Source organism: Loxodonta africana, chromosome 20 (genome assembly GCF_030014295.1).
Source record: "Loxodonta africana isolate mLoxAfr1 chromosome 20, mLoxAfr1.hap2, whole genome shotgun sequence".
In the NCBI taxonomy this organism is placed as follows: Eukaryota; Metazoa; Chordata; class Mammalia; order Proboscidea; family Elephantidae; genus Loxodonta; species Loxodonta africana.
The window spans coordinates 67,784,100-67,802,223 of NC_087361.1; the positions used below are offsets into that span (position 1 = coordinate 67,784,100).

The following is an 18,124-nucleotide window of genomic DNA, read 5'->3' on the forward strand; positions in this document are numbered from 1 at the left end:
TGAAATGGGATTTGTTTCTCTCTACTGCTGCAGGCCAAGCAGCCTGGTACTCTGCTTTCCCTGACCATTCTGGTCATTCTCCAAGGCTCTTGCTACAACCTCCCTTACCTCTTTCATTGGTCTTACTTCACTGGCACTTTTCTCTCTTCCCAAAAAAGGAAGAGGAGAGGATGGAAGCCTTCAGAGAGGGTGTGAATCCAGTGGGCAGACCGTCCACTCATCCCAAGGTCACTGACTCTTGATCCCTGGGTGCTTCTGGCTTGAGGCCCAGGGGCCTCCCACCCAGGCTGCAGTAGTAACATTCCCTGACTAATCTTGTGGTCTTTCTGGAGGCTGCAAAGAAGTGTCTGATGTACAACAAACTTAGTGGGGCTGGGAGGACACTTTGGAGAAAACTGCAGAAAGAGTCACCTTTCCCTGTCCTTATGGGTCACACTCCTTCAGGGCTCTGTCTGCTCCACTGGGCTGGGTCTGATAAGCAGGGCTGTGGGGACTCTGTATCCTAGGGAACAGCCAAGAGCCTGCAGTGGTTTGATATTTGGGAAGTGAAGGTAGACCTTCTATCCATCTCTTGGATGATGGTACAGCAGAAACTGGGATCACCATTCCAAAGCTTCTCAATAGTTGAATCATTCATGAAAGAGGTAAACCGACTCTCTGGGTCACACGCACAAGGACAGTTCCCTGGAGCTTATCAGCTAGTAGGCCGAGAACCTCTCTAGTCACCAGCAACCATCTGTCAGCGACTAAAAGCTTTCTCTCCAAGCTGACAAGCCTATGTTTTTCCAACTCTGACCCAGATGCTGGGACCTGCAATATGGCAAATAGTAAATCCAAGGATCTCACTGAGGATATTAGGTTCACAGACACATGAGTATCATTTTCTTTGCTCCTTGGGCAGGAGGCTCCTTCTGTGGGGGTCGGGGAGAAGCATGGACCAATTGGCTTCTAATTAAGTAAACAACCTCCCCTACCTCAGTTGATAGCAATGGGGCTGGAAGAATTGGTTCCAGATGTTGAATTCAGACAGAATCCGATTTGGGCTGGCTTATGCTTCCAGCTCAGGCTGAAACACCATTTAGGGGGAGAGCAGACGGGGAGGGAAGGGACATTAGGGAGTAGAAGAGAGAAGCAGTTGTCTTTGTGGTTAGTGAAAAAATGACCCTGTAGGTGGTATCCTGGGAGGCCGTGTGGGGTAGTGGATGGTGTCCTGCACTAAGAAGGGTGGTGTAGGCAGTCCTCACTGCGGTGGCCCGAAAGATGATGTCACTGGCCTCTCTGGGTCGCAATGACTTCATCTGTAAAGTGAAAACAGTGACTTTGCAGAGTGAAGACGTGCTCCAGGGGCTCCTTTTAGATCTCTGCTCCCTGGCTACGGTCATGGAAAACCCTGCCCTGCAGAATGTGGCCCACTTCAGAGTGAGACCGTGGCTACCCAGTCAGAAACATAGCTTATCCTTCTTTCTCTTTACAAAGTCCTGAAGCCATTCAAAACTATCATCTCACAAACTCACAGTCAGGAAATAGTGACTCATATCTAAGTTCTTCCCGGTAAGAACAAAACTCCCTGGGACCAAGGACCACTTCTCTCACAGCACACAGCACGCAGCAGGGTGTGAGGCCCTGCTGACTGGTGAACAGAAGTTCTATACACAACTTTATAGACTCTCCTGTCTTGGAGATTATTAATGTTACTATTACTGCTATTGTCTTTCAGAATGGCCCCTCACCATTCAGAACTCATAAAAAAGGGAGGTGGCATGAAGTGGCACTTCCTCCGTTGGTTGAGTCAAGGTGAAGACTGCCTACACCACTCCCACATGCTGGCAGCCTGATGAGTCTGTAAGTGGGGGGCCAGAGGACCTGGGTGTTTCCCTTTGGCTTTCACTTGGCCATCTGGCCCCTACGCCAGTGAGTTGGTGACTCCCTCCCCTTCTCCAGCCCCTTACCAGTAATCCTCCATGCTTCCTCCTCTGCTGTAGACAGGGCCTTCCAGCTCCCTGGGGTTTGGGAAGATGTTTTCATGCTGGATGATGATGGTTTTGATCAGCTCATTCACGTGGGCTTGGCAGGACACCTGGTCATGGCCCTCCGGCACTGACATCAGCGAGGGCCCGAAGCAGATGGCGAGGTTGTAGGGGTCCATCATGTTCTCTTCACTGAACTGTGATAAACTGGAGGAGAAGGGAAAGGGGGCAAGCTGGAGAGCACTTGCATGAATGCCCAAAACCCACAATCACAGGAGGCACTGCCAAGAGCAAAAGCAGAAGGTCCACAAATTGCCACCTGCCTTCCCGGACGTCAGAGCCCTTCCAGAAAGCAGAGCTGGGGAGAAGGGAATGACTACCACTACGGTCATTCAGGAGCCAAGGAAAGGCAAAGTGGAGGCGCCTGGCCCACTTTTTCTCATCCTGGTGACAAAGGAGCAGAGTTGACTCCTTACAGCTCTGACCCTTCCCCTTTCTCCAGCTACCCTTTCAAATACTACTTACCACCCTATTACCCACCTCCACCCGGGACCTTATCCACCAAATCCACTCTGCTTTGAGGACATACCACTCTGCAGAGCTGGATACCGCTCCCACCGACCAACCCACTAAGCTAACAAAGCAGACGGGGACCCTCAGGCCGCCCCGGTGATTATATGGTCAGAAGACATAGGTATTGTGTATGGCGTATGTTCTTTTATAGCAAAACAACCAATTATTAGAGAAATTCCATTCTAGGCTCTAGACTTATTAAAAAAACAAAACAAAACCAGCCAACCGATTAGCTTTTGCATTCCATCAAGCCAGTGCATTTCTTTCTGGAGGAGCTAATGCACTTGTTTCTCATTCTCATAACAGCCCCCTCTACTGTCATGTGCAGGATTTACTCAGGGAAAGGTCAGCATGCTGTTCAGCTTCTGCTCGGGCTTCCTCTGGATGCTGACTGACTTCATTATTGAGTGTTTATTTATTCTGGGAACTCCTCCTTCTCAGCTGGCAGCTGCTTCAGCCATACCTCCAACCTGGCCAAGGACTCAAACCCTTCAAAGAGCCACTGTACCTATTGAGTCCCCACTGATCCTTGCCTGACCAGGCATTGAGGGCTGGGTCAGCTCTAGATATATTCTCCCAGCTGGCCTCAGAGCTGTCAGCTTTGCTAAGGAGTTCTGCCCTGTTCACGGCCACTAGCATGGAGCCCTCAGCACCTGATTCTGACAGACCCTGAGAAGAACCCAAAGCCTTTTGATGCTGAACTAGAGGCTTGAGACTCAGCAGTCTTCACCTGAGTAACTGTTCTTCAGAATTAGGCAGAGTTTATTTCTAGTGTACCCCAAATTCAGACTCAAATCACCAAGCCGGTCTCTCTCCATTCAGTGGTCCTCTCTGGTATGTACCTGTGTCCCCTAGACAATTATTGCGGGGAGTGAGTACGATGGATGTAAACAGCTGATATGAGGAGAAAGGGTTGAGAATCACTGTTCTATATGATCTAGAATCAAACGCAAGAGAGGCCCACCATGGTCACAGAGCTCAGCGGCTGGATTGTTTTACAGGATTCTTTTTTTTTCCTTCTTTTAATTTTATTTATTTCGTTGTGTTGTTGAGAATACACACAGCAAAACATACAGTTCAACAGTTCCTACATGCATAATTCAGTGACGTTAATTACATTCTTCGAGTTGTGCAACCATTTTCACCCTCTTTTTCTGAGTTGTTCCTCCCCCATTAACATAAACTCGCTGCCCCCTAAGGTTCCCATCCAGTATTTTGAGTGCTTCACAGGATTCTTAGAGATTTAATTTTATAACCGGTCCCTGGCTTTTGAGTTAAAAGGGAACAGCAATTTTAAAAAGGCTAGGGGAAGTTTGCAAGGCTATTCCTTGGTCAAATTAAAACTGGAAAGAGAAAGGAGAGATAATTACTTTGGTAATCTCAGGAGGGATCACTGAAGCAAGAGGTGCTACAAGGCTACAGCTTTGGCTAATCCCAGACTGGTCAATTCCTAGTGTCATGGAGGGACAAGGATGGAGGAAGACCCTATTTCTTTAATGTGATCTGACAATGTTTTGGTAACATGGAAGAAAACCAATAATTTCTGGGAAGCCTAACAGTCAAAGGGAAACAAACTCGAGCCCTGAGAGACCCAAGCAAAATTCGGTGAAAAATGAGGAATCCTGCTAAGCCTACAAAGGTAAGGACTGTTCAATTCTTTGGTGGTTACAATGACCAGGGCCTGGAGGAGGACATAGCTGCCAGGCCCGTGGTCTCATGGGTCCAGGTCCGTTTCCTTACTCTCATCAAAACACAGACCGAGATCCTCTTCTCTCTTCCAGTCTACAATGGGAACACCAAAGTGTGGGGGCTAAAGCAGTGGTGCTTAACCATTTGGGGGCCACAGGGTCCTTCAAGAATCTGAAGAAAACTGGGAGTTCTCCCCTAGAAAGATTCATATAAGTGCACATACAAATGTACACAATTTTGTATAAAATGTTATGGTGCTAATAACCCTTACAGACCCTAAAGTCTATCCATTGTACGACTTCAAACACCGGATTTTTATTTTTAAAGAAATGTCTATAATATATATACTGGTAACAGCTCCCTCTTTAATTTTTTTTTTTTGGTATTGGCTTATATACATGCCGTCTCCTCTGAGAGTTGTGCTATATTTTATTCTCCTAATTGCTTTGAATTAATCATCTTTTGTGCATCCTAAAAAGGCTCAGCATGTAGGGTTGCTATGAGTCAGAATCGACTCAACAGCAACGGGTTTGGGTTTTTTTGTGCGGTTGTTAGGAGTATAGGCCTTTTCGGGGTAGTGAGACGATTAGGACTGGGGTGGAAAACTTGTTTTTCATCACACACTTTTCGGGACTTTACAATTTTCAATAATATGCATTTGTCTCCTCGATTAAATTGAACAGGAAAAAAACAACATTCCAAGGATTTTAGAGTTAAACGGACCTGGTTTTGAGTCCTAGCTCTGCTGCTTACTAGTTCTATGACTTTGTTCTAGTTCCCTAGTATCTTCATTGTAAAATGGGGGCGATAATGGTGTCTCCTTTATGGGGCTCTTTTGAACATTAAATGGGATAATATATGCAAAGCATTTAGCACAGTGCCTGGCCCATATGTGATGTTCAAAAAAATTTTTTTCTATAATTTTACTATCCTGATTGCTTCTTGATATAGGATCCTTGATTCTAGGCAGGAAATGGAAGGTGGGGCTGCCAATGTTTGGTAGTGGTTAATTTACAGGAATTTACCTATCTTCTGCCCCTGACAGGCATTGTCTAATAAGCTGAGGACTCTAGATCCCAAAATCAAAACCGTAACCCTTCAAGGAGAACACTAAGCTTTGGACAGGGTGTTTTAAACATATGACATTTCACTCAAAAAGTTTCAACTTCACAAGCCCCGGGGGTTTGATTTGGCAACAACCAAAAGACTATGGGTAAGATGTTATGCATTAGAGTTGATTCAAGGTTTGAGAGGGATGAAGAAAAATTATATTACTCACTAAGACCTCAGGCAAAATCTGCAGATGAGAATCCATCAGGCCTTTCCAGGCTTTCACGATAGAAGACATCACAATTACCCCCTATAAATCTATGCTATAGCAGCCTTCCATGGATTTCCCCGAAGGGTTCTCAAAGAGACAAGCAGTGAAAGGCAATTCTGGCAGACTCTTTCCGATGGCCTTTCCTGACTCCCCTTACCCACAACCTCACGGTCACTCATCTTCTGTGCTCCCCACATCTATTAACTCCCGTGCTGTGCCTTCCTTCCTGGACAATGAATTCCACCCTCTCTCACCCGTTCCGGAATATCACTGAAGCAACTGTCCTTGCTCTCTCCTTCATCATCTAGTGATCTACTGATCATTCCCATGGGCGTACAAACATGCAGCAATTCCTCCCACCTTAGTCCCATATCCCCACCCAGTTACTGTCCCATTCCCCTGCTCCTTTATAATAAAATTCCTTCAAAGAGTTGTCTGCATCTGCCATCTCCAACTCTTCTGCACCCCTTCTCTCTTGAAATCCCCAGGATTTTGCCCTTCTACTCTACCAAAGCAGCACTCATCAAGGCCACCAATGACACCCATGCTGCTCAGTCAATTCTCAGCCCTTAGTCGACCTGTCAGTGCACGGAACTAAAGGACTAGTATCCTTGAAACACTTTCTCCATGTGGTTTCTGGGACACTGTTCTCTCTCAGTTTTCCTCCTACCTCATTGCCGCTGACACCTCACTGAGGCCTCCCCTGACAAATGCATTTTAAAGAGCATACCCTCACTCCTACCCTGGGCATTCTACAACCCTACTACCTGCTTTACTACTGCTTATTTATTTTGCCTGTCTTCTTCCAACAGAATGCAATCTCCATGAGGGCAGAGACCATGACTGCTTGGTGCACTATTATATAGCCAGCGCCTGAAACAGGGCCTGGCACATTGGTGTCATTGTTGTGTGCTGTTGATTGATTCTGACTCACGGTGACCCTATAGGACAGAGTAGAAATGGCCCATAAGTTTCCTAGGCTATAATCTTTATGGGAGCAAGTCTCCCATAGAGTGGCTGGTGGGTTCGAGTAGATGCTTAATAAATATGTGTTAAATAAGTGAATGGATAAATACATAAGCATCAGCAACCCTCCAAGATAATCCAGATATGCTTCTACTTGTCCAGCTGCACTTAGGAGCCAAAGCACCCCTTGCGAAAGTCAGAGGAGCTCACACAGCATCTTTCCAAACCAGGAGGCGTCTGGAGAATGGTGAGATTTAGAGGAAGGCTCAGTTTTTCTGGAGAGCAGTTGGGCAGCGTTAACCATGAAATACGGGCATCACTGATTCACTCTTTTACTTTGGGGGCTAGATGCGAAGACCTAGAGAGGTACTTTCAGCCTCTGACATGCATCTGACTCACCAGGGGGTCTTCTTCAAGGTTCTGATTTGGTAGGTCTTGGGGATGGGTCTGAGAGTTTGCATTTCCAACACCCTTCCAGATACTGTGGAGTCTGTTGGTCTGTGGACCTCACTTGACTGGCAGAGACTAAACCAGTTGTCATCAAGTCCATTCTGATTCATGGTGACCCCATGTGAGTCAAAGTAGAACTGTCCTCCATAGGACTTTCAATGGTTGATTTTTCAGAAGTAGATCATCACACCTTTCTTCTGAGACACCTCTGGGTGGACTCAAACCTCCAACCTTTCAGTTAGTAGCTGAGAGTGTCAACGGCACCACTTAGGGACTCCAGTGGAATACTAACTGAGGTGTTTCAACAAATGGATGTAGCACTGGAAGTGCTCGCATGTCTATGCCAAGAAATTTTGAAGACAACTAACCTGGCCAACCGACTGGAAGAGATCCATATTTATGCCTATTCCCAAGAAAGGTGATCCAACTGAATGTGGAAATTATTGAACAATATCATTAATATCACATGTAAGCAAAATTTTGCTGATGATCAAAAGCAGCCATAGCAGTATATTGACAGGGAAATGCCAGAAACTCAAGCCGGATTTAGAAGAGGACGTGCAACCAGGGATATCATGGCTGATGTCAGATGGATCTTGGCTGAAAGCAGAGAATACCAGAAAGATGTTTACCTGTGTTTTATTGACTGTGCAAAGGCATTTGACTGTGTGGATCATAACAAATTATGGATAACATTGTGGAGAATGGGTATTCCAGAACACTTAATTGTGCTCATGAGGAATCTGTACGTGGATCAAGAGGTAGTCGTTCGAACAGAATAAGGGGATACTGTGTGGTTTAAGGTCAGGAAAGGTGTGTGTCACGGTTGTATCCTTTCACCATACCTATTCAATCTGTATGCTGAGCAAATAATCCAAGAAGCTGGACTATATAAGAAGAAGGAGGCATCAGGATTGGAGGGAGGCTCATTAACAACTTGTGTTATGTAGATGACACAACCTTGCTTGCTGAAAGTGAAGAGGGCTTGAAGCACTTACTGATGAAGATCAAAGGCCATAGCCTTCAGTATGGATTACACCTCAACATAAACAAAACAAAAATCCTCACAACTGGACCAATAAGTGACATCACGATAAACAGAGAAAAGATAGAAGTTGCCAAGGACTTCATTTTACTTGGATCCACAATCAACACCCATGGAAGCAGCAGTCAAGAAATCAAAAGACACACTGCTTTAGGCAAATCAGCTGCAAGAGATCTCTTTAAAGTGTTAAAACAGCAAAGATGGCATCTTGAGGACTAAAGTGCGCCTGACCCAAGCCACAGTGTTCTCAAATGCCTCATATGCATGCGAAAGCTGGACAATGAATAAGGAAGACCGAAGAAGAATTGAAGCTTTTGAATTGTGGTGTTGTCAAAGAACATTGAACATACCAGGAACTGCGAGAAGAACCAATAAATCTGTTTTGGAAGAAGTACAACCAGAATGCTGCTTAGAAGCAAGGATGGCTAGACTATGTCTCACATACGCTGGACATGTTATCAGGAGGGATCAGTCCCTGGAGAAGGACATCATGCTTGCTAAAGTAGAGGGTGAGCGAAAAAGAGGAAGACCTCAATGAGATGGACTGACACAGTGGCTGCAACAATGGGCTCAAGCACAGCAACAATTGTAGGGATGGGGCAGAACCAGGCAGTGTTCTGTTCTGTGGTACATAGGGTCTCTATGAGTCGGAACCGACTCGACGGCACCCAACAACAAGAGGGACTCCAGCAAGAGACTACAAAAGACTATGTTGTTTGACATCTGAAGAAATCAGGTTTCAAAAGGCAAGCACAGAGTCAGCTGCAGTGAAGGGGAGCTACCCACACTTTGGGGTATTATATTTGCTGAGTAGTACACATTCTGTGGTAGGCAGCCTCTATAATTTCCTGGTATTCACACTCATAATTCACTCCCCTTGAGTGTGGGCTAGAGTTAGTGACTCACTTCTGGTGAATGGAATGCAGCAGAGGTGATGGGATATGGCTTCTGAGATTAAGTTACAAAAAGACTGTGGCTTGTCTTGGGAGCTCTCTGACTTGCTCCCTCTGAGGGAAACCAGCTGCCATGTTGTGAGCAGCTCAATGGAGAGGCCCAATGTGGTAAGGAACTAAAAGAAGCTTTTGGCCAACAGTCAGCCAGGAACTGAGCCCTCAGCCCAACAACCCACAAGAAACTGAATCCTGCCAACAACCACGTGAGTGAGCCTGGAAACAGATCCTCTTCCAGTCAAGCCTTCAGATGAGACTACAGCCCTGGCCAACACTGTCACCATAAGCTTATGAGGCCTTGAGCCTGAGGTCCCCAGCTAAGCTACCCCTGGATTCCCAGCCCACAGAAACTGTGAGCCAATAAATGCTTACTGTTTTAAGTTGCTAAGTTTTAAGGTAATTTGTTATATACACAGCAATAGATACTTAATATCAATGCTATGAAAGGAAAAAATTGTTAACAAGGCCTGTTGGAGAGGCATGCTTTTTTTTTCAAGGTTCCTTGAGATTGAGGATGTATACAACCCAAGAAAAAGTTAGAGCAAGGAATAAAGTACACACACACCCAGAGCTCAGAGTAACAAAGGAGGGTCCTGAAATCTGGCCCGGGCAGACTTTCTGGGCCTGCTAACTATTGCTATGTCTCTCAGTCATACACATGTATCAGCCGGTACCCTCCCATGGAGGTGGTCTTCTTTACCACCTGTGTTCGGCATTCTATTTATCATTTTAGGAAATGTGATTATTAATGCTGCTTTGGTAAGCAAATCAATCTTTTCAATGAAACACTTTGATGAACAAATCAGTCTTTTTTTAATTAGGAAAAAAGATAAAACAAAAATAATGATCTGAATTGATGCAATTACCATGTTTTCTTCAACAGTGGCTGCCATCTCTAGCTCTGCACGATGCTTACTCTACTTTGTCTCCTCTCCTGCAGTTTCCCTCTACACTCCTTTCAGAGCAATGAAGATGTGGGGGAAAGAGCCAGGCCATTGTGCTTACACACACAGTAACTTCCAGGAGCTGCCTGCCCCCTCACCTGCTTACCCACTACCGTTAAACTTCTTGCTCGGGGGGAACAAACTGGGCTCACTTTCAGGGCAGGTACTGGTCAACGAGAGGAGACACGGGCTGGTGGCCCTGAGGGGACCAACTCAAGAGTAATCACATCAGCCTAACCTGGGCGGAACGTGAACAGCCTTTGTTACCCATTAGGGGCTTTTAACACAAAGGCAGCTGAAGCACTGAGTTGGGGCCAGGTTATCTAGGAAGCAGCCTGCAGAGCTAGGACCTGTGTAGCATGGCAGGGCCAGCAATGGGGTTAAATGACGGTGTGCGTGCCCCAGAAAGGCCTCTGGCAGAGGCTGCTGACTCAGCCTAATACCACCAACACACAGATGACGCCTGTGCTAATATCCCTACTCCAGGTTTCTTCCCTGAGGACCAGACTATGTTCACTGCCTACTCAAAATCTCTGCTTGGATATCTAATGGGTACCTCAAATGGGTACGGCCATATCAGTAATTTGTCCTAATCCCTTCCTCCACATCTTGTCTATGGCATTACTAGTTCCCTGTTGCTTTTGACAAAAATTTAAAATTGTGAGTCAATCTTCATTTCTCTTTCCTCACACTCTACATCCAACCCATCATCAAGTCCTGTCAATGCTATGTTCAAAATACATCCCAACCTGGCTGCTCCCCACCACCTACTTCGGCACTACCCAGTCCAAGCCATATCCTATCTGCTCTAGACACTACAAGACCTCTGAACAGGTCTCACTGCTTCTCTTCCCCGACCTTCTACAGCAAATTCTCCACACAGCAGCTGGCAGGTTTTTAAAAAACGTATGAATTAGATCATAACATTCTTTTGCTTAAAACCTTCCAATTTCTTACCAAATCCAAAACCATCACTGTGACCCTCTGGGCTTAGTGGTCTTGAACATCCCTATGGCTCCTTCTTTCACTTCCTTTAGGCTGCAGCTCATATACTTCCCAGAGAGGCCTTTCCCAACTGTCCCATCTAAAGTAGCTCTCCCTCCCTTCACCTCTTCCCCCACTCAGACTCCGCATTCTCTATCCCCTTTCTTATCCGTCTATTTTTCTTTAAAGCACTTATTACCACCTGACATATCTGTTATTACCTGTCTCCTCCTCTGGAACTTAAGCTAAATGATATCAGGGCTTTCGTCTCTTATTTACCAACGTATTCTTACAGCCTAGAATTTTTATAGCAGGCCCAGCACACAGTAGGTATTCAATACTTATTTGTTGGAATGAATGAATAGACATAGGTCCTTATGTAAATTTCTAGCAGTCAAGCCAAGGTTCACTGGGAAAGCTACTCACTGACTGAGGAAGGCAAAGAGGTATCTCATGATGATCAGAGTGGTTTTGGGCAGAGCCAGGAGGACTTTTCGGATGTGCGTTGCTCTCTCCTGCAGGTTATCCATTGCTGAAGAAGAAAGGCACATGTTACCCTCCGCTGTGGCCGAGACCCCAGGAAGTCATGGCCAGAAGTCCCTTACTCTCTGCAGGTGCAACACCGACAGCACTCAGGTGAAGCCCACACACAGTGAAAGCGGTTTCATCCCTGTGTTCTCGGACAGGCACATGCTGAGCTGCACACATTCCCGATGCAGGACTTGAGCTGTATGTTCCATGGGCACAGAAGGGGCTGGGGATGTCCCCCACTCTACCTACTGCTCTCTGACTAAAACAACCACAGACAGAAACTGTCCATAAACCTGCTATGGCTGCTCAACATCCAGCCTTAGAGGTCCTACCTCTGGGGAGGGAGAGGCCGTGCAGACCCTGTCCTGCTCGTTCTACACATGTCAGCTCATCTTCTGGAAGAGCCTGCCTTATTTTCCCCTCCCTTAAAAAAAAAAAAAATTTTTTTTTTTTTTATCTACAGTAGGAATGAGTAGAACATGGTCAAAGGCAGGGGATGGCAGGTACCTGTATCTGGGAAGAAGACCAAAGATGTTTCCTGACTGGTGTACTGTGGGCAGGCTAATTACAGGTATGGACCCAGGTCTGAGGCCTCCACCATGGCAGCCTCCCCACCCTCCCAGTTTGCTATGTGGGTACTATAGTTTTCTCTGAGTGCCTTTATGTGAAAAAGAACTGGGAAGGGTGGATTAGAAGCAAGAGCACAGCTCAAGGAGAGGATTGGGTAACCAAGTTATCTTGTACTGTTTTGGAAACCCCAGTCCAGCATAAGAGACTTTAGCTAGGCCCAGTTCTGGAAAAAGACACGGCCAGAGGGTTGCATATGTTTAATTACTCACATAACTCATTTCCACCAGACTCCCACAAATGAGTGGGTCAATACAAAACCAAACAAGAGAGTTAGCCTCCCGAATGCTCAAGGGCAGGCACTCACAGCATACACTGAGTCAAAATAGAAAGTCAGGGGCTGTGAAGACCCTGGCTGACCTGGGAAGAAGGATCTTTTCTTCATTTCAAAGGCACTGCCCACTCTAGCCTCTGGGGCCATCATTCAGATGGCTTATGCTTCCAGAAGGGCCTGATATTAATCTAGGTTTCCATAGATTGCCTTCCATGGAAAACAAATGAGATGTTCCAGTATCATGAGCTAAACTAAATGGCTACGAATAGCTTTTTAAGCCCCAAATTTTAGGGTAACAAAATTCGATCTAACAAAGATAGAGAATATACCTCTCTCTAGGCAAATATATTGCTACTTAGAAACGTGCCGTGGACTTCTAGTCCTAGAAGAACACATTAATGTATCTAGCAGGTACTGTCATGCCTTGTTTAAAGCATCAAGCAGGAGATATTTGCTGCTTTGCTTTCTCCCTTTGTATCATGAAAAGCGCAAGCTAATGTATAAGCTTCAAATCATTAAAAAGGGCTGTTTCTTTTATATGAGTACAAAGGTATTTTGCTAAAGGAAGATAAAGGAGTTTAAAATGGAGGTAAACGAGAGAGGAAAAAGCCAGGAGTCCCGACTCACGATTCTACACTCTTCCTGAAAAGTCGTACCTCCTCTCCCACCAGGAGATGAAGAAGTGAGGAGGAGGAGGACAGACACTTCACTGTGGACAAGGGGAAACTTTACTGAAAAGCTTATGAGAAACAAAGACCCTGTGGAAATTTTTAACTGTTGCTACAAGGTTTAGGGAGAAACTTTCTGGGCTCTGCCCAGAATCCAGTCTGAAGCCAAATTCATACGTACTGACGCAGGCGATCAGGTCATGGAAGATGTCCTTGGGGAAGAGAGGGTGTTCCAGTCCCCGGAAGTAAAGCTTTAGGACGCCAGCTATGGAGTCCATGTCATGGTCATTCTGGTCCCCAGCCAGGGGGTCCTCTCCTGGGGATAAACAACCCCCCCAAAATGGAAAGACGGAATGAGAAAGGCAAAAACTACAGAGGATGAGGCAGCAATGGTGACTATGTCCTAGTCCCGGTCCATCAGCTCTCTGCCCAGCATGGTGGCCACATGTGGAAGTAGAGCAGGGAATAGATAAAGCAGAGGCTGCTCAGGCTCAGGGGCTCCCGGGCCAGTGGAGGGGCAGGAGAATCTATCAGCATGAACTCTTTTGTGCCAGACTAGCTCAGGAACGCTCCCTATGGGCTGCGGATGGGTCATATCACCTGCCTTTCTCATAAGGATCATGAAACCATGCTGGGACCAAGCCCCTGGGGGAGGAAAATGAGGCTAGCTCCTCCGACTAACTCTTGCTCCTCTTGGCCTGCAACAAAGGACACCTACTTACAGGAGAACAATTGTGCCCGAGCTCCCTATGGAAAATCTCATATCAGATGTAATGAGATTTAATGATGGGACCAACCTGAAATTGAAGCTATATATATCCATTACAGTGACGGAAATTGCCAAAGCTTGCCCATTACCCTAATTGCCCCAAGATAATAAATGGGCTACGACGAGCAGGCGTATTAGCCTGGATATTAACTGCCACCAAGGGTCCCGGATGAAGCCATAAACTGCCCAGCTATCACAGTTAACTTCTTGAGTTCGGTAGATCGTCGAGGAGACAGGCAGGATGAGTGGGGCTGAGGGGGGAAGGAGGGAACTGGGATGTGTCCCAGTGGTTTTTCCCTGCATGGGCAAGGGGCCAATGCCTACAAGAGAGCAGGTGCCCTGGCTGAAGGGGGAGGCGAGCTGACTTCCTAACCTGTGGGGATCTTCCAGGGGAGAAAGGGTAAAGTCAAGTCGCGGGGTGAGAAGGGGGATGAGAAGGGGGATAGGGAAAACATTTGGCTTATCTTCAAGGTTGTTTCCTCACCTCTTTCAAAGGCGTTTTTGATGTCATTTACTTCCACCTGGGATCCCGACACCCGGAAAATCCCTTCATGCTGTAGTCCTGGAAAACAGGGAAAAGCGATCAAGAAGAAAAAGCAAACTGACAAAGTCAGCTCCAGGTTCAGTTGACTGTCTCTCTCCCCAAGCCAGTGTGCATTTAGGCACCCAGGGGATCTAGCCTCTCTTCTTTGGGCCAAAAGAGAAAAGCATGCATGAGACTTCTGGAAAAATCACTGGAATAACTATGAGGTGTTAGCCTAAAGAAAGCACCGAGTCAGCAATTTAAATGCAGGGGCATTTACACCTGACTTCACCTCTGACTCCTAGGGAGACTCTGAGGCAAGTTCCTCACCTTGCCTTTGCCTCTCTGTTCCCATCTGCAAAATGGAGGGAGGGAGCCCTGATGCTATCCTAATCACCCAGGGTCAAGACGGGAAAGAAGGGCATGACAGGCAAGACACTAGAGATCATTGGAGGAGTTTCAAAAGGTTCGAATAACTACAAAAGGTGCTCTCTAATTACTGTGCTAGTTATTTCGACCCTCTTTGACTATTCTAGGGGACAATACTTTCAAAATTTAATGAAAAAAGATGTAAAAATATAAGTGATTAGTCACCAGATATTATTGCCAGACATTGTGCTAGGCACTGGCCCTTGATGGCAGCTTTACTCTAATAATAATAAATAACGCTTGCTCCTAGCTGTCAGGGATTGAATTGTGTCTCCCAGAAATGTGTGTCAACTTGGCTAGGTCATGATTCCCAGTATTGTGTGGTTGTCTACCATTTTGTGATCTGATGTGATTATACTATGTGTTATAAATCCTAACCGCTATGACGTTAACTACAATGTTAATGGGAACCCTGGTGGCATAGTGGTTAAGAGCTATGACTGCTAACTAAAAGATTGGGAGTTTGAATCCACCAGGGGCTCACTGGAAACTCTATAGAGCAGTTCTACTCTGTCCTACAGGGTCAGGGCCGCTATGAGTCTGAATCCCCTCTACAACAATGGGTTTTTATGATGTTAATGAGGCTAGATTAGAGGCAGTTATGCTAATGAGGAAGGACTCAACCTACAGGATTAGGGTGTATTTTGAGTTAATCTCTTTTGAGATATAGAAGAGAATCAAGCAGAGAGGAGGGGGACCTCATTACCACCAAGCAAGAAGAGCCAGGAGAGTGCACATCCTTTGGACCAGGGGACCCTGTGCTGAGAAGCTCCTAGACCAGAGGAAGATTGAGAACAAGGACCTTCCCCCAGAGCCGACAGAGAGAGAAAGGCTTCTCCTGAAGCTGGCACCCTGTATTTGAACTTCTAACCTCTTAGACTGTGAGAGAATAAATTTCTGTTTGTTAAAGCCATCCACTTGTGGCACTTCTATTATAGCAGCACTAGATAACTAAGACAGAATCTGGTACTGGAACAGTGGGATGCTGCTCTAACAGATACCTAAAATGTAAAAGCAGTTTTGAAACTGAATGGTAGAAGCTGGAAGAGTTTTAAAGTGCCTAACAGTAAAAGCCTAGATTGCTTCGAAGAGACTGTTGGTGAAATTATGGACATCAGAAAATTCCCGTGAGGCCTGAGGAGGAAGAGGGGGGAAATGTAACACTGTAGACAGTGCAGACAGTGAGAAGCAGCAGCAGAGAAACGGCAGCAGCAGAACCAGAAGGCCAATACAAGAGTGCTGGAGCTGAACCACGGAGTGGGAGAGCTGAGTGCCTTTCAGCCAAGGTTTACTGGTGGAGTGGACTGCCTTAAAGCACTTATTGGTGGAGCTACAGAGCTTTAGAACACTTGCCCCCACAGGGCAGACTCAGGTGGCAAGGCCCGAGGGGCTGAGAGGCCAAGGAACTAGGAAGCAAGCTGAAGAGACAAGGAACATGGGAAGCAGAGCTGCCTTAGTCTCAAAGAGTAGGGCCATGACCTCTGGGACCTCAAAGGGTGGAACTATGGCTTCTGGGGCTTCAAAGGGTAGGGCCACAGCCTCCTAGGTTTCAAAGCATCAGATCTCCACCTACGTGGTTCTGGAGTGTGGGGCTGCCTTTCATGAGTTCCAGAGGGATAGGGCCAGATCTGCTGCCCAAAGCTGAGGGGGTGGGGCTGCCATATCCAAGGGGCAGAAAAATGGGGCCTGTTACGCCTGAGGAGGTTAAGCTGCTACTCAGATGAGCTAGGAGAATGGGGCTGCCGAAATGCAACGGAGCAAAGTTGCCATTCCGGTGGGCCTGGAAGGTGGAACTGAAACCCAGGGCTGAGGAACCTCCACCCAGAATCTGGAGAGTGTGGCTAACACCCATAGTCTGGAGGGCAGGGCCACTGCTTAAGTGGTCTCAGAGCACACAGGATAATGTGTTCTGCTGACTTGCTTGGTGCCTGTTATCCCTTTTTCCCTCCAGTTCCTCCCATTTGTAACGGAAATGTCTAGCTTGTGCCTGTTTCACCATTGTACTCTGGAAGCAGCAAACTTGTATTCTAGATTTTTCAGATGAAGAGGAATTTTGCTGAAGATGGAATTTGGACTTGGAGTTGATTTAAGACTTTTGGGATATTATGGGGTGAAAGTGTTTTACATATGGCAAGGACATGAATTTTTAGAGGTCAAAGGAAAGAATGTGTGGATTGAATTATATTCCCCCAAAATGTATGTCAACTTGGCTAAGCCATGATTCCCAGTATTGTGTGGTTGTCCACCATTTTGTGATCTGATGTAATTATCCTATGTGTTGTAAATCCTAACTTCTAAGATGTTAATGAGTCACAATTAGAGGCAGTTATGTTAATGAGGCAGGATTCAATCTATAGGATTAGGTTGTATCTTGAGTCAACCTCTTTTGAGATATAAAAGAGAGACCGAGCAGAGAGGAGGGGGGCCTCATTACCACCAAGCAAGAAGAGTCAGAAGCAAGCTCATCCTTTGGGCCTGGGGTCCCTGAGCTGAGAAGCTCCTAGACCAATGGAAGATTGATGACAAGCACCTTCCCCCAGAGCTGGCAGAGAGAGCACTCCTTGCCCTGGAGCTGGCACTCTGAATTCGGACTTCTAGCCTCCCAGACTATGAAAGAATAAATTTCTCTTTGTTGAAGCCATCCACTTGTAGTATTTCTGTTTTAGCAGTACTAAATAACTAAGACACTAGGTATACATCCAAATGAATTGAAAGCAGGAATACAAACGGAATCTGGTACACCAGTGTTGACTGCAGCACTTTTCAAGATAGCCAAAAGGTGGAAACAACCCAATTGTCCATCAACACATGCATGGATAAGCAAAATGTGGTACATACATACAATGGAATATTATTCAACCATAAAAAAGAATGAAGTTCTGAGACACATGCTACAGTATGGATGAATTTTGAGAACATTATGCTGAGTGCAATAAGTCTGAAATATCTAGAATAGGCAAGTGTATAGAGACCAAAGTTTATTAGTGGTTACCAGGGGTGGGAAGGAGGGAGAAGACAGAGTCTTTGTTTAAAGGGTACTGAGTTTTTGCTAACAGCAGTGGAATAATTTGGAAGTAGGTGGTGGTGATTGTTGCACAACGTGATAAGCACGATCAGTGTCACTGAACTGTACATGCAAAAAATGTCAAATAGGTATATATTTTGTTTTATATACATATAAAAAAACATTTTAAAATAATATTTTATTGTGTTCTTGGTGAAAGTTTACATAGCACGTTAGGTTCCCATTTAAAATTATTATACATATTGTTCAGAGACATTGGTTACATTTTTCACAACGTTTTAACAGTCTCATTAATTCCCTCTGGATGTTTGCTTTTAGTAATCTGGTTTCCCTGACCCCTTACCCTTTCATCTTTCCTTTAAAGTAATTGTTGACCATTTGGTCTGCTA

At 45.8% G+C, this 18,124-nt stretch overlaps 1 protein-coding gene across 11 annotated transcripts in view; it reads right to left on the reverse strand.

Moving 5' to 3' along the window:
• The window catches only part of SRGAP2 (SLIT-ROBO Rho GTPase activating protein 2), a 299,295-nt gene that overhangs the window by 15,261 nt on the left and 265,910 nt on the right, over positions 1–18,124 (reverse strand). For all 11 annotated transcript variants that reach the window (XR_002785789.2, XM_010590263.3, XM_010590261.3 and 8 more), the window contains exons 15-18: positions 14,243–14,320; positions 13,171–13,305; positions 11,316–11,421; positions 1,950–2,174 (exon numbers count right to left, since the gene is read on the reverse strand). Coding sequence is in view for 10 of the 11 variants with exons in the window: in XM_010590263.3 (XP_010588565.1) it covers positions 1,950–2,174; positions 11,316–11,421; positions 13,171–13,305; positions 14,243–14,320 (544 nt within the window). In the remaining variant the exon portion in view is untranslated. The remainder of the gene's footprint in view (positions 1–1,949; positions 2,175–11,315; positions 11,422–13,170; positions 13,306–14,242; positions 14,321–18,124) is intronic.